Below are 21752 nucleotides of genomic sequence, written 5' to 3' on the forward strand. Positions count from 1 at the left end.
TTTAGGAAAGCAGTCCTCTAATAGCAAAATCAGGCAAATAGATTGTAGTTTGATCTGAAGCAGAAAGCCATTTTAAAAGAGAAAGAGAAGGCTCATCATAACTCTGGTCTGTTATGCATTTCTCCTCTGGAGCCCAGCATTTGGCTAAGGTTCTGTGACACACAGTGGGAATTCGCTTCCTATCAGGAAATGCTGATTTTCAATGTATTATCTTGTTGAGACAACCACAGTGAACAATAGGCTATTAACATTTTAGAACAACCAGTGTCATAACTAAGCCAATATTTTCTTTGTTTTGATTATTACTCTTAAAAGAAAATAAACTTTGGCTAGGCTTCATCATGACATCATAAAAGTCATGACAATTAAAAAGAACAGAGGAGAAAAAAGTGCTCTTTAATAATGGGGATGAACTTTTACAGGCTTTCTTTATTCATTTCCTGTGAATAGACAAGAATACATTATTTCAAACACATCTTTTGGGTATGAAAAATGTCCATTTAAAACCCTATTTTGAGGGCTGGGGATGTGGCTCAAGCCGTAGCGCGCTCGCCTGGCATGCGTGCGGCCCGAGTTTGATCCTCAGCACCACATACAAACAAAGATGTTGTGTCCACCGAGAACTAAAAAATAAATATTAAAAAATTAAAAAAAATAAAATAAATAAAACCCTATTTTGAGAGCTGCGAATGTAGCTCAGTGGTAGAGCACTTGCCTAGCACATGCAGATCCCTGGGTTCAATCTTCAGCACTGCTCCCCGTCCCCCCCCACACACACACACACACAAAAAGCCTGTTTTTCGAGCCATATCATATAAGTGATATAAAGAACAAGGCCTCAAGTTCAAGTTCTCCTTTGAAATATCAAACCCTCCTATGAAATACCATATTCAGTTTGAATATTTATTTTTAAAATATATTTGGTAATACTGCTTATTTGGAGGTTGGCAACTTAAAAAAAGGAAAAAAAAAACAACTGTTTTAATAGAATTAGAAAGAAAAATACTACAATGGGTAGTCAGATAATATCAAGTCACTACCTATAATTATGTGATAAAAGTACAATAAAATTTCAGACCTAGAGGTTGGGGTTGTGGCTCAGTGGTAGAGTGCTCACCTAGCATGTGCGAGGCCCTGGGTTTGATCCTTAGCACCACATAAAAATCAATAATTGAAATAAAGGTATTATGTCCAACTACATCTAAAAAACCTAAATATTAAAAAAAAAAAAATTCAGACCTAGAAGGGAACACTCAAGGTCATTTAGCCAAACCTTCTCATTTTATATGTGAAGAAATTCAGATCTTACCTCTTCATGGAAATCTTCCTTTATTATCTTAATTCAAAACTGTTTTTATCAACAACCTTCAGATATCTTATGTCTGTTTCTCATTTGGCAGCTGTCATAAACTGGTTTTTACTGTTAATTATCTTTTTCAGGTGAAAATGTTTAGTTTTCAGTCCATAATGGCAGAAATCAGATCAGTACTTTATATTTCTTTAATAGTTGAATTAATGTTTGCTGTAATATTTTTTTAAAACAAAAAAAAATCTTTGTAGCATTATTTGTATCTGGTCTCAGAACATGACATTCAGTATAAATGTTTTAAAAAATTGCACTGTTTAGATCAGTGCAGCTACTGTAGAGGCTGAGGCAGGAGGATGGCAAATATGAAGTCAACCTCAAAGACTTAGCAAGAGCTTTTCTCAGAATAAAAAAGGGTTGGGGATGTTGCACAGTGGTAGAGTATCCCTGGTTTTAGTCTCCGGTACTTTAGAAAACAAAAAATGCTGTTTTTATACTTGGTATACTTTTTTCTAGTAACTTTTCAATCAACTTACAACATTTCAAATGCAGGTCACAATATTTATTACCTCTACTCTTGAGTAGTTTGAGTAATCCATGAATAAACCAGTTTTTAAGGTTTGCTCTAGATTCTCTGTCCTGGTTTATTCTAAGACAAGTAGAGAGTCATATTATGAGCCAGTGGCACTACTGAGTAACTATAAGTATGTAGTAAAGACAAGAGAAAAATGTTGACCCAGTTACTGAGAGCAGAAAAAACATAATTTAAAGGCAAAACAGACTATGACTAAGTGGGGAGGGCTAATTCTGATGGCAGAGGTTCAGGAAATCATCTTTGAAAGAGTTGGCTTTTGAATAAGAGCTGAAAATATGGATTAATATTTGGGTGGATGGATATAAGAAAGGGAAAGAGTCAAATACATAAGAAATTGGGTAAGCCTCAGAGGAATGGCTTTTACTTAAAAGCCTTTTTCCTCTGGGCCTGGGGATGTGGCTCAAGCGGTAGCACACTGGTAGCGTGCTTGCCTGGAGTGCGTGCGGCCCGGGTTCAATCCTCAGCACCACATACCAACAAAGATGTTGTGTCTGCCAAAAACTAAAAAAAAAAAATAAATATTAAAATTCTCTCTCTTTTAAAAAAAAAAAAAAAAAGCCTTTTTCCTCTAAATTTTAGATATTGACTGAGCCTTTTCCAGGCCTGAAAAAAGGTTTCTAGAAACCACCAGGCAGATTCCTAAGTTTTTTTTGTTTGTTTTTTTAATAGGGCTCCAGGATGGAAGAAAGGCTAGGAAAATGATGTTTGGGGGAAATTATAGTAGATGGCTTTGTGCTTCTCAGTTGGTGACAGGGGACTCTAAGGGTTATAGTAGTCTACTACCTTTTAGATGTTTAAAATTACACTTTGTGGCCCTTTACAACACTATAGAACTTTTCCTTGACAATAGAGATCAAGAGTAGATACAAAATATTTACCAAACTCTGAAGAGCTACTTAAATAACTAAGCTCAATGAGGATAGCTTTTTATTTGACAATAAAGCACTTGATGTAGGCTTTAAGTCCAGCTAAATAGGCACTATAGAACTAAGCTGTGAGTCTAGCCATTGTGAGCCTCAGAAAAACAAGAATCCTACTTCAAGCTTGAATTTAAAATATAGCGAGAGATTTAAGTGGACCCTTCAGGCATGTGTGAGTGGGTACAAAAAGCTGAATCATGAAGTTTACTCTCTAGTAAATTACCGTGAAAGCTCAAAAGAAAAGCATTCTCAGAAATGTTATAAATCACTTTAAATTCTTATGAAAATAACAGACCCCAAGAATCTGTTTTATGAGTTGATGAGGGTTAACTCTGAGCACATATCTACAAACCCCTTAAAAATCAAGAAATTGGAACTTAAGGCAGTGAGTGGCCTTTTGTTGTTGTTGTTTAAAATGAGTTAACATTTTATTTATTATACCATAGCTTCTGAAAATAAGTTTCTTACCAAAACCTGTAATTCAAGGAAATTTTTCAATGCAGTTTGTATTTTAAGTGTTTCTTACATTGACAGATTATGTGGTCTACATTTTTTTTGTATGGCATTCTATCTAGATGATATGAAAGGTAGGATAAATTGAGAGACTTGGCAAGTTATATCCTCCATTAGGATCTGTTTCTTGATATGGAGAAAAGGTGGGATATAAGAAAAGATTTAATAGTATATCTTTTTAAGTTTTAACACCTTTAAATTCCAAGGATGCTGTTCTTCCTTTAGTTCTAATCTGGAAAGACAGTGTATCTTGGAGGAAATATTTGTATTCATAAATTAGTCTTATTTTTCATTATATTTGCAAAGGTTTAGTTATATTTTTAATCTTAAGATCTACATTTCTTTTGTTTTCTTTAATAAACTTCCTTAAGTGAATTAGTTTAATGCTTCTCTTCCCCCTGAACTTGACATTAGACTTTTTATATCACCTTCAGATTTTACTTTTTATTAAGAGTTGAGTTTCCTGCCATGGATTGGAAATTTGGCTTGTTGTATTTTTATCCTCTTATTGTCTCTAGTATCCTCACTAAGTTTTCATATCAGAAAATAATAACAATCATTTTTCTCCTATGTGAATTAATTAGGTGTCATAAAATACCAAAAAGTATGTACATGTTTTTAAGGTTGTTACACCAACTAGGCCCTACACCAACTAGGCCCTGCTTTTCAAAGCTAAATTCTATTTTCTCTATCAGAGGAGAGCCTAGATGTCTTTAAAGAAGTCAGCAAGTTCATATGGCAATTACTGTTTAACATGGTTCTGGATGAAATCAGGAGGTATATGTAGTCTAGATGCCAGGACCCAGAGAGGCCCTCTCCCTTTCCGAAGTGCACAGTTATAATTGTAGTTTAGATTACCCTTTGTGGACAATTGAACTTGGTGAAAAGCAAGGCAATTTTTTTTATTTTTTATTGACTTGATAGTCAAATTCCAGAGTGCCAAACCTAGGCTTCATGCCTTTGTGGTCAGGCAAACTTTGTTTTAAGAAAATCCAATCTCTGAAAATATGTTTTTGCAAAATAAGTCACATTAGAGGTGTGATAACTTAGATTTGAAGTTGGAGAAGGGGGGAGCTGGAAAGATTTGCAAAAGGTTTAAGTTTGAAATAACTCAAATTTTGGAAACATCATTGGGGGATGGGGAGAGTAGAGGTAGAATGCCAGGTAGTGTGAGTTCTAGAGCTAGTCTACTTGAGTTTGTATCTCAGCTCCATGCAAAATTCTTGGACAAGTGTAATCTTAGACAAGTTATTTCTCTGCTTGTTCTCTCATCTGTAAGTTGAGAAAGTAGCATTTACCACTAAGGGTTATCATGAGGGCCAAGTTAAAAAATGCCACATCCTTAAAATAATGTTAGACAATAGTAGTTGCTTTAAAAATGTTGGATATGTTACTGATCATTTCTCCTCCTACCACATAAAAACATACTTATCTCATTTGGGGTTTAGTGAGAAAATACAAACTAAAATGCTGAGAAGGATGATGTTTGTAATGGAGTTGGAATGACTGAACAAAGATTTGGAATCCAGGTAAACCCTTGAGAGCAGGGCAAGTTTCCCAGCAACAGGAATTCAGAGTTCATCTGCTAACAGTGGGGACGAAGGATGTTCTACAGTTGGTGTCAAATCTTGGCATGTAGGCAGAGCATAGGGGCAGGGCATTTTTGGCAAACAGTGTTAATTGGTGGAAGTTCACATAATGGCATCAGAGGTTCACTATCATAAGACAGGGTATGAGCTATCACATGACTTCAGGGACTGATAGAAGAATATAAGACCTGGGAAATAGATTTCTGGCACAGAATTTCAGTTTTGAAAGTATTTGTAGTTAGTTGTCTTATAAAGAAGCAAGAGATTTAGGCTGCCTGAGAATGTGTGGAGGGGCTCCGAGATTAATAATTGAGCAATTCTTTTGTTGGTTTCTTAATTAAAGTGAAAGTCATACATCAGAATGGAAGCCAACAAGGCATTTTCTTAGGGGTTCTCCTCATCTGAAGGGCCCAGAGCCTGGCATGATGGTGAACCTGCAAATGTGGGCTTAATGGTCTCTAATGGAGAGTAAAAGGCAAAAATGCAGCATGTATGTACACATGTCAAGGCACTCACTAATCTGAGCAAGTGGCATTTTAAATCCACCCTGGCTTAAGTGAAAAGACATTCCATCAATCTGTAGTATTTTGTGATTTGGTAACTGCATTAATAATGTTTCAGCTGCAGGGGAAGCAGGAGAGTCCATTGCAACTTTGTCATTGGCATTCAGAGTGTTGCAAGAAATTTTGTTCAGAATCTGTGTTAAGAACATATTTATTTTCTTGCTTCAGATTTCCTTGGAAATATTGATTCTCATCTAACAAAGGACATGTATTGTGGAAAACATGTATGTTACATTGTTCTTATGTATATCAAATGTTTTATTCAGATTACTATTTTGATGACTTGTTATTTCTAACCAGCCAACTGACTCTACACAGGTGTGCTATGTGTTCACACTGTTAAGATTGTAAAATGTTTTCTAACATACATACTAGGATAGACATTCCAATGAAATTTATAGTTTCCTAGTGCTATCATAACAGAGTACCAGCAACTGGTAAAATAGCTAAAAACAACAGAAATGTATTCTCTTATAGTTCTGGAGGCCAGAAGTTCAAAATCAATGGATTGGCTCCTTCTGGGGGACCAGAGGGAAATCTGTGTCATGCCTCTCTCCTGTCTTCCAGAGATAGGAGGTGTGCCTAGGCTTGCAGCTGTACCAATTTAATCTATGCCTGTGTCATCATAGGCCCTTTTCCTCATGTGATTCCTGTGTGTCCAAATACCTCACATTGTTCTCTGTCTGCTTCGTGGTACCATGTTCTGAGCTACTTGTCCTCCTCCACGCCCTTCTCCCGTGTTGTTCTAGGCCTTATCTCTGGCCCAGAGCAATGGAGTCTGCCAACTACGTACTGATAAACCATGAGCCCCAAATAAACTTAAAACAAACAAACACCCAAAATCAAATATCTCACTTTCCTCTTACGGACAATAGTTTTGAATTGGGATCCACTGTAGTCCAATATGACCTTATTTTAATTTGATCTGTAAATGCTATATTTTCAAATAAGGTCATAACCTGAGGTTCTGGGGACATAAATTTTTATTTATTTATTCATTTATTTATTTTTTGATACTGGGAATTGAACCCAGGGATGCTTCACCATTGAGCTATATCCCCATCCCTTTTTATTTTTTATTTTGAAATAGGATCTCATTAAGTTGGCTAGGGCTAAGTTAATCAGGGCCTCTTTAAGTTGCTGAAACTGGCATTGAACTTGGAATCCTCATGCCTCAGCCTCCAATATTGCTGGGATTACAGATATTTGCCACCACACCTGGCTCTGGGGATGTGAATTTTGAGAGTAAAATGCCATTTACATCTTAAGTTTAAAAATGTAAGTTGAATTGTAAGTTGGGGACTGTCTGCAGCACTATAATATCAAACTTTAGGCCTAAAGGATGATTACTTTGGAAAAAAAAAATGTTTTTGTGAAGCAAATTTCTGAGGATAATAAATGTCTTTTTGTGAGCCTTCCACTTAAAAACCATTATTAGATGTCTAAAGAAGCAGGTTATATCCCAAAAGTATTTTTGAAACTAATTTTCAGATATTGTTTCCTGTGCTTAATGAATTTTATTTTTATGGATCAGTATTAGGACTCTAAAAGAAAACAGATGAAGTTGTGATTGTCTTAAAATCTCTTGGGTGGGGGAGGGGTGGCTGGAGTTGTGGCTCAGTGATACAGTGCTCATATAGATAAGGCACTGGATTTGATCCTTGGCACCACATAAAAATAAATAAAGGTATTGTGTCCAATCTACAACTAAAAATAAATAAATAAATAAATAAATAAATAAATAAATAAATGGGAAATACCCTCTTATCAGCCCAAATTTGAAAGCAAGAACTTCTTCAAATCAGACTTCTTTGCAGTAACATTGTATTGAGTTACCAAAGCTTTTGGGTTGACTTTTGTGGCTGTATTTTGTAAGTTATAGCAATGCAAGCCAAAAATCTTTAGATGAAATATCTGAAATAATATATCAGAGTGATATACTATTTATGTTCTGTGTTCTTTAATATTTTTTGTAATTTCTCCTCCAATTTTTAAAATATAGAGCTATATCTCTGTTTCACCACCTCTGTTGACCACATCAAGAATGAAACAGAAATATAGTCCATGGTAACAGATTAATATTCTAGACTAGCCTTTTGGGTAAATGTCTTGTTTTATATACTCAGTTTTAATAATGTGGTTTGTCTGTTTGTTTGCATTTCTTCAGATTGAAGATAGAATTTCCTTAGTTTAAAAAAAATCCATTTTCAGCTTAGGAAATAGATACAAGATTGGAATTTGGGAGGGCTAAGTTTTCTATATATTACCGTTACTTTGATATTCACTTTGGGAAATGGCTTACTGAAATTTGTAGAGTATTGCACTAAATAGGTAAGAGTGAACTTTACCTCAAACATGACTTTCAAGAAAATGTCAAAAGCTAGGACTTCGAAATTTTCAAACTCAGTGCTGCACTTAAAGTTCATGAAGTATGTGAGTTAATGTTTCTTTAAAAATTTTCCTTGCAGATGGACTACCAAAGGGTAATGAGTCAAAGATTTCTAAGATATCTCTAGAAATTGAGAGCAATGAATCTTTCTTTAAAACTCATAATCTCCAATGATTCTTTTTTTTTTTTTTCAGCTTCTCATTTATCATGAGCTGTCAAGTTCTGCATAGTTTCCTGGATCTCAGTTTTTAAAACCTCACTGAAACCAGGGGACTCAATAATAGAAACTCAATGTCTGAGAGGCATACTCAAGTGATCAATCTACTAGTTTCTGTCAACTTTCTCTTGAAGTTGGGGAGGAAAAAACTTTTTTTTTCTTTTCCTCAGCCATTTCCAAAAACTCCCTATTGAAGACAAATGATGATTGAGGGAGTATATATAGAATGCTCATCATATTTTGTAGAAAGGAGAATAAAGGCACTGAAGCCATGTGTTTGAGGATTCTGCAAGATGCTTACGTGATTGCTTCTAGTTGTTGTAATCAGTTTAGATTTTAATATATTTGTTTATATGTGATTATATACCTATATGTATTTAATTCATGTCTATATTTTATAAAAATACATATCACATATGTAGAACTAGTTGCATATTTTTTCCAGTATTTTATATTGAGAACAATCAAACTAAGGTAGGTAATGGTTGAGTTTGAACTTCAAGAATATATACTTTCTCTGAACTTTTTTGTTACATGCTTGTAAATTTGTAACTCTGCCCCTTGCATGGCCACTATAATTGTAAATAATCACCTAATTATAATCAAGTTTTTTTCAGGTTATTGGTGAATATTATGAACATTACCTATCAGTGTCTAAGCACTGCCTCTCTTCCCAACCTTATTCTCCTCTCCCTTTTCTCTTCAAACACAGAAATCTGTATTATAGATCAACAAAACATTTTTCATCACATATTGGTGCTTTAGTGCAAAGGAGGTTAGCTTCATCCTTCTCATTATCTGACTGGGAATGCTTTTATCTTTGAATCACTCTGCTGAATGATCATTGACTTCGCAAGCACCTACACATCCTTTTTAACTTAAGGCTCTGCGCTTAGATTTTGAACAGTGTATATTATGGTTATATCTAGCTATGTTTTTTCCAGTTATACAATCACAGGGAGACTTTTTTATGTTTGCTAAAAGGTTTATTTAATTAGCATCATCATTATTTATAAAATAGAATTTGAAACTGAAATGCTTTCTTAGCTGTGCCTGTCAGTTGACAATCAACTTCCATAAAGTACAGGAAACTTAGCATGATGGGTTGTCATTAGTGTCACTACTTTTATCTTTTTATTGTTGTGGGTTACACACACACACACACACACACACACACACACACATTGAAGTTGGATTTTTAACTAAGAATCAGACAGTAACAACTATAGATTGTTTCCTAGACTTTATATGGAAGTTTAGAATTCAAAGATATATTCAACCAGTCATTTCAAAAGAACAAAATATGCTTCAGAAATTTAAGAATGGTTTGGGTCAATCTAAAAATTCTGGCAATAGAAGAGAAAGTGAAGCTTCCACATTTATACTGGTTTGATAGTCATACAAGACTTTGTACAATTTTTATTGCTATTTTGAGAATTTCTACTTTGGCATGATCCTGTATTATATTTCTGGGCCTCCCAAAGGAAATGCAGTAATCAAGGGTGTAATCACACCTGTTAAGATCCATAACTATGAATAATTCCTCATTCACTGAAGAATATTTGGTAATCTAAGCCAAATTGTTAAATCTTAGTTTTCTTATCTGTGAAGTGGATGTGTATGGTCACTTCTTCATAGCATTGTAAGAAATATTAAATGAGATAATCTATGCAAAACAATACTAGAATGTTGTGATCTATGCAAAACAATACTAGAATGTTGTAATTGCAAAAAAAATATTTAAATGATTTGTAGTTTAAAATGTATCTATACACACATTTGTGTATAGATCAGTGTCTATCAATATATGATTGAAGGAATAAACTTTGACCATAGAGCAGTCTCAGATTGATATTGTAATATTAATAAATGTCATTATGATTTTATACTAATATATGATACTTGAACATCATACTTTTATAAAAAATATCACTCAAAAAAAATCACACCTTTGAGTTTAGTTTACTCTAATTTGTAGAATGTGATCCTTGAATCTGACATATTACAAAGCAGCTAGCATAGAATCAGTGGCAATTATAGCAATAATATCCCAGTGCTTTGTAGAATAATTAAATCTTACCCCATTTGGGCACTTGGAAAATACCATCTGTATTTTTCAATGCCAGGTCTGTTTGTTTCCATTTTTCTCTACTTTTTTCAATGTGTAGTTTAAATTTCCAGATCTGTTGATTTCCATGTCAGTTGTATAGAAAAATTTTGGCTAGCATTTGAAAGTAGCTCATGTCTTTTAGAACTTATTTTAAAATTTCACTGATTGATTTGAGGATGAGGTTTGTCATAGATTGTGGCATGGTCTAAGTGTGGGAAGCCGATCTCGCACATGATTGGGCACCTCCCTGACTGGGTGTGAGGCATTCCAGTCAAGCTGTGTCAGAACCTATCCCCACCCTTTTTAGGTTCGAGAGCCCGTCTGTGTGGGGGTGTGACTGACCATTGACCCTGAGACCAATCACTGACCCTGACCTTGGAATGATGTCCCCCTCGACCTTCACTGGATGGAATTTTCCCCTGAATTTCTAGTTCCCCAATAAAAGGCCACTCTCTGGCTCGCCCTTCCTCTGTCCTGCTAGTCTCTTGTGTAAACCTCGCTACCCCACCAGGTGGCTCGAGGCAGGAGCCGGGGAGGGCTGTCTCAGACTGGTCAAGAAAAAGGTAAATTGAGTTATGTGTGTTTATTTTGATCTCACTAGTTAACTTCTATGCTTAGGACCTCTAGTATGAAGCTAGCGTGCTGGTCGAGTGGCAAATTTTGGCGCCCAACGTGGGGCATATTAGATTAACTAGATTGAGTAGGAGCATGCTATAGAAATAAAGGATTTGGTGACAATTTGGGGTCACAAAAGTACCTGGAGATATTGAAGGGACGAGACATTAAAATTATTTAAAATGGGAAATTCAACTTCTACTGATAAGGACATGTACTTGACTATTTTAGAAACTATAATTAATCAGAAAGGAAAACAGATATAAAAGACTCAATTGTTACTATTCTTAAAGGTTGTAGGTGAATTTTGCCCTTAGTTTTGTGACCAAGATTCGCCAAATTTACATACTTGGGAGAAATTAGGAAGGAAATTACAAAAAAATCTGCCTTTCTAATGAATTACCTGGAAGTATTGAGAATATTCAAAAAACTTGGATGGCTTTAGAAATTTGCCTCTTTGATTACATGGACCATAGCTCCTGGCCCCCTGAAGATCTATTGAAGGGTATTCAAAGAGCCATTAAGTCTATTCAAATGGAAAATCTTCCTGAGGCTAAGTTAATTTCATTTCCCTTAAGCCGTTTAAAAACAAAAGCTCTCAAGGCTAAGCCTAAGGTAGAAATGTGAGCTTGCAGGAACAAGGTCAAGGTAGCCTGGAGGAAGATCGTAGAAGTAAGGGTCAGTGATTGGTCTCAGGGTCAGTGGTCAGTCATACCCCCACATGGATGGGCTCTTGCACCTAAAAAGGGTGGGGATAGGTTCTGACACAGCTTGGCCAGGGAGGTGCCCAATCACGTGCATGCGAGATCGGCATGAATTTGCTGCAAGACTTGAAAACCAGCATCAGCATACCATGGCTCTGAAATATTAGCAGGCAATAAAACAAAAGAGGGCTGATGCAGTACCAGCACTCCTTTTCCTCCATTATACCTAGTAATACAATTTGTTAGGTTACATTTGTTACATGTAACATCTAAGTTATTTTCTAGAACATTGAATATCTTTATAGTTTTACAACAATTTTCATCAAGAAAATGTATCTCAGTAAACTAGCTTTTTTTAATTTTTTTAAACCAAATACATTTCTTTGCAGTCTTGGCATATCTTATATTGTTGTTTTAAGCGTGAACAATAGGCCTGGTACTTGAAAGTAAAGCCATCTCTTTGTTTACTCTAGAGGAAGCTGTTAAACTGCTAAGAGAATTTTAAGTTTGGAAAGTCTTTTTTGTAAGTAATATTTTTTAAAAGATTTTTTTAATGTTCTTAGCCTAGAAATAATATAAAACAGATTAATTTGGAAGGAGTTGTGATATAGTAAAATAATTCCATTCAGCCCCAGTATGGAGTACCCTGCCATTGTGGGTATCACAAAAATGGTGTACATCCCCAAGTTTTCAATGTATTCAAATAGCTTCTCAGGGAGAATTGTTTTAAAATAATAGCTTTATGAAGGTGTAATTCATATACCAAATAATTTGCTCACTTAAAGTATACATTTCAGTGGTTAATATAGTCACAGAATTGTACAGTTATCACCACAATCATTCCCTGTACGGGCCACCAAATGCCACGGTCTTGGCTGGGCACAAGATCATGAGCCACCACACAGCTTTGTAGATTCAAACAGCAGTTCTTTATTCCCGAACTCACACCGGCCTCCACACACGTTCTGGGGCAATCCCAGTTCTGCTGCCAATTCACCTACTCCACGAGGCTTTCTTCCCAAAGTGCTCTCTGAATCTCACGAGAGCTCATCGGGAGCTCAGGTAGCAGGAACGCCCTATTTCCAGCAGCAATAATCCTCAACATCGAACTTCCCTAAAACCCAAGGTCTTAAACTGGGAACGCCCTCAACTCAAGGAGCGGGATACTTCCTCAAACTGCAGGATACACCCTAATCCTGGATCCACCCTCGTCCTTGAGTAGGGTCATCTTTCTCAAACACACATGCAAGGTCACAGCAAATTTAACATGGGGTACGCTGGCAAGGAAATCGATGCATCATTCCTACTTGGTAATGGCCCTCAGCATTCCTCAGTTATCGTTCATGACTGACATTATTAAAAAGTATTGGACAATTATTTTATAAAATGATCTGCAATTTTGGCTAATCAATTAATTTCAATCACAGAAAGAAAGCCTTCTAGTTCTATTTCCAAGTAGTTGTAAATATACTGAAACACCTCAAAATTTTTTTCTTTTTGTCTGTGAATAGTAATCATGGGATTTGTATGGCTGAGTGACTGGATAGAAGTGATAATTAATAATATCTAAGTGGTTCTGTGGCTCTGTTTTTAGAGTGTATTGTAGGTGTTTAATTTCAAAAACCAGGCCAAAAAATTTTTGCTTTCAGATGTACAGTTAATAGAATCATAAACAGCCTTCCATAATAACCTCAGATAACTTGAAAATGCTTTCATGTTTCTCCAGTGCTGACACTGACATATATTTTAATGGGCAGGCGTTGTGCTATCAGCAAAGCTTTCTGTCTGAAGTAAGCAGATAATTGTAAGGTTTTTAACTGGATCTGGCTATTTAAAGTTCTCGTATTCATGTTTCTCCATGCAAATGGTAAATTCTTTTTGCATGTTCATTTAGTAATTTTGGTCTTAGTTTACTCTTGCCTTTTATGCTTCACTTTGCTGGATTTAAGCTCTATTTTGAAAAAATGGCAAACATCGGATTTAAAAAGTTCTATCTTTAAATATTCATGTGTAGAGAAAAACGTAATAATCCACAATAAACAGAGTAGTGGAGAAAGGGAGGTACTGGGGAATGAGATGGATCAAATTGTGTTATGCGCATGTACAAATATGTCTCAATGAATCCCACTACTGTGTATAATTATAATGCACCAAGGAAAAAAACATTTAAAGTCTAAAATTTTTTAAAGAGCTCCATGATCGATAATTGTTTTTAAATGCTGTGAAGATCCATGGCTAAAATAAGAAATACCTAGTTGTGGAAAATCTCCAGAAATAATGAATACTAGGCCAAATTGATGCTCTTTATCTGCCTCATTATGGGACTTAAGAGGACACTAATAAGATCACAGGATAAAACAACTAGGAAAATTTAAAGGGTCTCTTCAAATGGTCCTTTTATTTTATGATTGATCATGGTACTTTTAAAATATAATTGCTTATTTACTTCCTTATATTATTCACTAGACTGCAGACCTTGGAAAGAATTGTCTTATATGCTATTGTATCCCCAGTTCAGGACCTTGGCACATAGATGTTAAATACTTATTGAATGAATGTTCCATGATTATTCCATTCAACAGTGTAAAGGCAAAGAGTTGAGTCCTGATCTGTGTATCCACACACAGTCTAGTACTCTGTACCACATTGCTTTCTAGTTGAAAAAATCACATAGATGAAATTTTTCAGAACATATTTTAAAATTTTAGGGTTAATAGTAAGCTAAAGTTCTTAGAACATTTTAACTATATTCAAGTGAAAGTATCTCATAGAAAATAATCATATTTAAACTGATCTGACCTCAACAAGATTTTTTTGAGTTTCTTAACAAAGCCAACAATTGAGTTAATATTTCTGCCTGCTCTATCTCCTGGCTTATAAAAACTAGAAATGAAATCTGAACAGCGTCCATTAAATGCTTTTTTACAAAACTGGATTCTATTTTGTCTCCCGGAGGACTTCGTATTTTTGCTGTCCTTAACTTAAGTGAACTGTTACATAACCACATTTCATGTTCCAAAGCTCCTCTAGACTAATCACTATGAAAAACATTTTAGTGTTACCAATTGAAGCTAATAGGATTTCTGCATTTTTATTCAGATACAATTTAGTTGTATTTCCTCAACTACTTTAAAATTCTTTCTGGTACTAGAAATATCTAGATAACTACAGTGTAAGCTTTAACTTGCTATAGAGTTGATCAGATATCAAGTGGAAACTAACCATTTTCCTGTTTCTGTTCTACAAGGACTTTTTATTAAAATTAAACTTTAATTTTTAGATAATTGTAGATACATGCATAGTCATTACAAACTTAAAAGATCCTGTTTACCACTCATTCATTTTTTTATAACTATGGTACAATATTACAGTGTGGCTCTTAATCAGATTTTCCCATTTTTCCTTGTATACATTGCATTTCCTTGTATACTATGTAAATTTATTACTTATTCATGTGTCCACCACCACAGTCATGATACTGAATAGTTCCATCACTGTAGGGATCCCTCCTGTTGCCCTTTTTTGGGGGGTGGAGGGGACCGGGGATTGAATTCAGAGGCACTCAACCACTGAGCCACATCCCCAGCCCCATTTTTGTATTTAGAGACAGGGTCTCACTAAGTTGCTTAGTGCCTCACCATTGCTGAAGCTGGCTTTGGACTCCAGACCCTCCTGCCTCAGCCTCCCGAGCCTCTGGGATTACAGGCATGTGCCAGCTCCTGTTGTCTTTTTATAACCATACCTAACTCCCTCTATCCTGAGCATATTCCCCTCTCATACACATCCCTCCTTGTCCTCTCTCAGCCACTACTCTGTTCCCCACTTTTGTAAAGCTGAAGAATATTGAAGAATATTATGTAAATAGAATTGTGCAGTATATAACCTTTGGGCATTAGCTTTTTCACTCAACTTCACTCAACTTTTTCACTTCATTGGAGATTTATTCAGGCTGTTGCATGTATCATTGAATCGTGTTTATCATTTCTGTGTATTTCTAGATAATATTCCACAGTTAGCTGTTTCACAACTTAATCATTCACCTCTTGAAGAACATGTAGGTTGTTTGTGGTCTCTGATTTACAAACAAGGCTACTACAAATATTTGTATGCAGATATTTGTATGAACATAAGTTTTCTTTTCTCTGGGTTAAATGGCCAGGAGTATGATTGCTGGGTCATACAGTAGTTGAATATTTAATTAATAAAATGCCAAACCATTGGCCATAGCTATACCGTTTAGCAGTGTATGAGAGGAATCTCATTTCTCTGCATCCTTCCAGCGGTTGGATTGTCTTTTATATATATATATTTTTTAACCATACTTGTGTAGTGACACGTCATTGTGGTTTTAGTTTGTTTCTCTAAAAACTAATGATTTTAAACATCTTTTCATGTGCCCATTTGTTAATGTATGTATTCTCGCTGATGAAATGTCTGTCTTTTTGCCCATTTCTAATTGACACGTTTGGATTACTTACTATTGACTTTTATGAGTTCATTATATATTCTGTATGCTGGTTCATCATCAGATGTGTGGCTCACAAATATTTTCTGATACTTATCTTCTTTTCATCCTCTTAACAGTGTCTCTTACAACATTTTAAATTTTATATTTGTATACTTAAGTCTGTGAACTATTTTGAGTTTTTTAAAATTGTGATTTTAAAAATAAAAATTTACCATTGTAGTTGTTTTTGAGTGTTCAATTCCAGTAGCATTAAGTACATTTACAATGTTGTTCAGCCATCACCACTATCTAGTTCCAGAACTTTTTTATCCATCTTAAACAGAATCCCAGGACCCATTAAGCCATCATTCTCTCTTCTTCCTTTCCCCAGTTCTGTGACAAGTATAGAATATGACAGTAAACATTTATAAACTGTCTTGGAATTTTTTATTACCATGACATCTAAGTGCATTATTTCATATTTAATAAAAATAGTGATCCACAATAGATTAGAAAAAATCCGGGACAGTTTGAGATGTATTGAATTGGATGACTTCATTAACACATATGCTCATAGTCGAAGGGTAGGAAAAGTTAAATGACTTTCCTGCTGATCTAGCTGTCAGTCAGGTATACAGCTGAGGCAAAGCCCAGATAAATTTTTCTCCCTGGCATAAATCAAGGATTATCATCAGTATCAGTAATAATCGTGATAATAAGTGAATCGTGACTGTTCATATAGCTTCTGAAGGAACCTACTAATGTTAAATATTCTGGTGGCATTGTTAGCAGTTCTCACATTCTCCTCAGGAAAGTTGTTGAATCATTTGAAAAAGTTGTTTCTTTCAAATGTTAGTAAGTTATATTCACTATAGAATATAATAGTCATTAACTATGCCAAAGTTTCTTTTAACCTAAAAGCATGAATATGAGAGTAAAAGAAGCTCTACTGACAATATTTACTAATTGTGAAAATTTGCCATCAATGTGTAACATTTTTCTTTTGGATACTTTGATCCTTGCTCCTCTAAAAAAAAAAAAAATGCACTTGGCAGTGATTAAAGTACACATTTCCATTAACTCTGAAAATATCAATTTCTAACAGTGTTATAATCTAAGACAGTTCCTCATGAATAAAAAGTTCTAATACTTTTTTTTGGTTTGTTTTCTAATACTTTTTGAGAAACTACTTTTTTAAAATACTTTACCACTGAGCCACAACCCCAGCACCCTCAGAAGCTACTTTTTAAAGAAAATTGCAAATGTTACTCTGACAGCAAAACAAAGTTCTGCTTGACTCATGTAGAATTTGAATTTAACAAAGAATTTATCATGAATGTCCTCCTTTCTTTGTGTTTATTATTCAGAGAACAAGGGGAATCCACAGACTTGAAACATGAGTTCAGATACCAGCCAAGGCGTGATCACTACTCCTCCTCCTCCCAACATGCCTCACAAAGAGAGATATTTTGACCGAATCAATGAAAATGACCCTGAATACATTCGGGAGAGGAACATGTCTCCTGACCTACGACAAGACTTCAATATGATGGAGCAGAGGAAACGAGTTACTCAGATTCTGCAGAGTCCTGTAAGTTACTATAAACCTTTAATTTTTATTCCTCTTGAGAACCTTGATAGAATGAGGTTAAAAGGGGTGGAAGAGGAGTGTCTAGTTGCTTAAAGGAGAAATAGGCACGTAAATTATTTATTTGCTTTACAAAGATTTAATAAGAATCTAGTATTGTGTTAGTGGTGTACATTTTAGAGTATGTTTTCTGGGTGTAATGCTTTATAAAAAAGAGAACAGACAATTTTACTGAATTCAAGGACACCGAGTTAGACTGAATATCAGTGAAGAAAGGAAAGACATGACTCAAGTCATAGTAACCAAGGAATAGGCTAGGTGTATGCCTCATACCTGTTTTTAATTCCTTTGGGTGTCTTCATACACACAGCAGCATAGAAAGACTTGAGGTTTTTGTGGTCTGATATGGCAGCCTAATGTTAACACACCTAATGCAGGCATACATGCATACACACCCCAAAGTAACTGGATTTAAAGTAGATTATTATTATATATATATAATATTATAGTAAATTCAGTTTGAGGTGAAAATTCTGTCTGGCACAGCAACATCCAGACTGTTAAATCATATTCAAGTGATTTGTTAGTTTTTTATAAACACTCAGTGGAATTACACACCAAGTTAGACTGAATATTAACCAAATGATTATTGTAACTGGAAAATGAGAGAACAGCTTGGTTTAAGATGCAAAATGATTTTATAACTTTATGTATAATAAAGATAATGGACTCCTTAAGGCAGAGTTCTGCATACATAGACACGTGATGCCTATGTTTGGCTCATTGGACTTCCAACTTAGGTACTAAAATAAGCACCAGAGCATAGAGCTGCCTGAAGTAGCCCTGGTAAATCATTTTTGTCGTGCCCTTGTGAATTTAATTACAGAAGTTGAGTCAAAAGCCAAAGGGGGAATTCCACTCTGTGTGATTTCCCATACCAGTGGCCCTGATGAAAGCTTTGAAGTACAAGTTATAAAAGCAGTGCCAGCTTTGAGGAATTTTAAAAGTATAGCACCCAGTTTAAAGAAACTCTTTCCAAATGGAACAGAAATTAACCAGAGATGAGAGATTATATGTTCCATGCCTTACAAACCTGAGTTTATGTTTCCAGATCCTTGTAAAGCACATTATTTAGATCAAAATAGATTTATTTCTTGCTCTAAAAATCCCACTTAAAAGTCGGTTTAAGAACTAACTTATTAACCAAATGATTATTGAAACAGATAATGTAAAGTAATTGATTGTAACAGATAGTGTAAAGTAATTGAGAGAAAGAGATGAAGTTCGGATTTTGTTCAAGGTTGTTAAATATTGAGATTCTGAGGGAAGTGCCCCAAAGAGGACCATTGAATTCTAACTAAGGTGTAAATGAAAAAGTACTAAGTTACATTTCCATTCCAGGGTTTTTTCTTTTATAGTTTCCCCATTAAATAAAGACATCATGACTTTGAGTAGATTGTTTAATTTTTATACTTGTATATCTACATTTGTAAATTGGCTTGTGCCTTGGGAAACTGAAATAACAGGAAACAGTGGATATAAAGATCATCATTCCCTTAATAAGGATGATCATTTTTCTGCCCAAAGAGGAATGAAGAAGGCCGAAGTTTAAAAGCATTATGGGTTGATTTTTTTTCCCCTCCTAGATTTTTGCCTAGTGTACTTAAAATTTTGTTTGTGAAAGTGTATAAATTTAAAGTGTTCAAATTTATTTTAATATAAGAGAAATTGTTTACCAAAGGAAATGTTACGTGATGGGCTTGTATTAGTTATCTACTGATAAATTACAAATTAGCAGCTTAAAACAACAAACATTTCTTATCTTACCATTTCTGAGTCAGGGGCTCAGAAGCACTTAGCTGAGTGGTTCTGGCTCAGGTTCTCTTATAAAGTTACGGAAGACATCTGCCATGACTGCTGTCATTTGGAGGCTTCACTGGGATGGAAGGATCATCTCTTAAGATAGATCACTCACATAGCTAATAGCAAAAGGCCACAGTTCCTTGTCAAATGAACCTTTTATTAAAGCTGCTTGAATGCTTTCCCCAGAGAAGGTAGCCTTCTGTGCTTTTTAATGACCTAATCTCAGACATCACCTGCCATCATCAGCACACATAAAAATAAATAAATAAAATAAAAATATTGTGTTCACCTATAACTAAAAAAATATTTTTTAAAAAAACGAGACACTAAAGTTCAGCTCATACCAGGGAGAGAAAAATTGAGTTTACCTTCTTAAGAAACAATTATGCACCCTGTGGTCACAATTTATTTTAAAAGTACTATAGCCACGATTTATTTTTCCTTCTCCCATGTGCAAAGTACACTACCCTCTCCTGATTTCCCTTAGAGATCTCATTCTATTATGACATTAACTTGAATCTAGACTCTTATCTAAATTTGGTCCAGGTACAGATGTTCCTAAATGCACTTCCTCAAGTACAGCTCCTCTCAGTCTGTTGACTATAAGGAAACAACTTATTTGCTCTCCACTACCACCATATACACATATATTTTATGGTGGGACAAGCATAAGATAACTGTTATAGATATTCCTATTCAAAAACAGAAAATTCTGGGGCTTGGGCAGGGGGCTGGTATTGTACCAAGAGTCAGTGGTTTAAGCAATTGTGAAATCTACGTGGGAAAAATGTTTGGAAGCTCCTTGAAGAGAAATCAGTCCTAATGCTTACCAAGAGTCTCCATAGTTTTTGGCTCTGCCCTCTGGTTTCTTGGTTCCCCTATCTGAGTCATCCTTCCTTTTCCTTGAAAGGTAGTCTGTGTTTGCAACTGTGTTTTTCTCAACCTGTTTCCACCTTATAGAGGTTTTGAAAGGCCTTGTTTCTTTTTGTATTGACTTTATTCCTTTTAGCCCAAGCTTACAGTGTTTCTGCCAATATGAATCTCTTAAAAGTTTGTATGTCTCCTATAAATATAGGAGTTCACCAATAAAGATCAAAATCATAGATATTACTAATTAATGTTTGTAAGTAACACATCTTAAGCCTTCTAGTTAAAATTCTCAGGTTGGAAAGAAAGGAAATCAGGACAGAAACTAATAAAAGTGCAATGTATACTTTTATTACTAAATTCTTACTATGTGCCAGGTACCTACTGTGTATGTATGTATTATAATCTTTAGTCCCCAAAGCAATTCAGACAAAGAAATATTAATATCACCAGGCACTAGTGCATGCCTATAATTGCAGCTACTTGGGAGGCCAAAGCAGGAGGATCACAAGCCTCAGCAACATAGCAAGATCTTGTATCAAAAAATAAAAAGGCCTGGGACGTAACTCATTAGTAAAGAACCACTTATTCAATCATCAGTTCAAAAGATGGATAGATAGATAGATAGATAAAATATATATATATATATATATATATACACATACATATTTAATATTCTTTGCTTACAGATAAATAAACTCAAACTTAGAGACATTAACTTGCTCAATGTTTTACAGATTGGTTAAATGGTGGGGTCAAAATTTTAACTCCAAAACTCATATTCTTAACCAGTAAGTAGCTATACCATTTAAAGAATTTAATAACAATGAAAAAAATTCCACCTTGTATTTTGTATTATTTTATTCATCTTCAAATTTTGTTGCTCAGGTTAATTCAGCCCAACCCAAGAAGAGTTTTTTCTGATCAGAAGATGCTTTGATTTAAATGTAATTTGTTAATTTGAATAATAAAAATAGCAACTGTTTGCCTTAACTTGAAAAATAGTTCATCTTGTTCTGACTCCCAGAAAGTGTTCTTTCTAGAGATTCTGTGGCTTGTTATATTTACATTTTTAAAAAATATTTTTTTCTCGTTGTAGATGGACACCTTTATTTTATTTATTTATTTTTGTGTGGTGCTGAGACTCAAACCTAGGGCCTCCCATATGCTAGGCAATGCTCTACCGCTGAACTACAGTCCCAGCCCCATATTTAAATTTTTTAAGGAAAGTATTTATCTTAGAAATCAAATGTTGGTGAGTAAACTAGTTTAGCTTAGTATTTTGTTAATGCCATAGAATCCACAGATTCTCTTTGACCAATGTACTCATCATATATAATGTTTGTAGAAACTCTGTATTATAATTTACACCCTTTTCTCAAAATGTCCAAAACAAACTGTTGGAAGTAGGTGGTGCTTCTTCAGAGTTCAAGAAGCATACAGATTTAAAAACTAGCAGGTAGCAC

At 34.9% G+C, this 21752-nt stretch overlaps 1 protein-coding gene across 8 annotated transcripts in view; it reads left to right on the top strand.

Annotated features, from left to right (window-relative positions):
• Nucleotides 1-21752, top strand: part of ADD3 (adducin 3) — a 119382-nt gene that overhangs the window by 70912 nt on the left and 26718 nt on the right. For all 8 annotated transcript variants that reach the window (XM_081268533.1, XM_081268532.1, XM_081268539.1 and 5 more), the window contains exon 2: nt 17336-17559. In XM_081268533.1, coding sequence (XP_081124659.1) covers nt 17365-17559 — 195 coding nt within the window. In that variant the 5' untranslated portion in view covers nt 17336-17364. The remainder of the gene's footprint in view (nt 1-17335; nt 17560-21752) is intronic.

The sequence above is a fragment of the Spermophilus citellus genome (assembly GCF_964194105.1).
Source record: "Spermophilus citellus genome assembly, chromosome: 15".
NCBI classification, from domain to species: domain Eukaryota; kingdom Metazoa; phylum Chordata; class Mammalia; order Rodentia; family Sciuridae; genus Spermophilus; species Spermophilus citellus.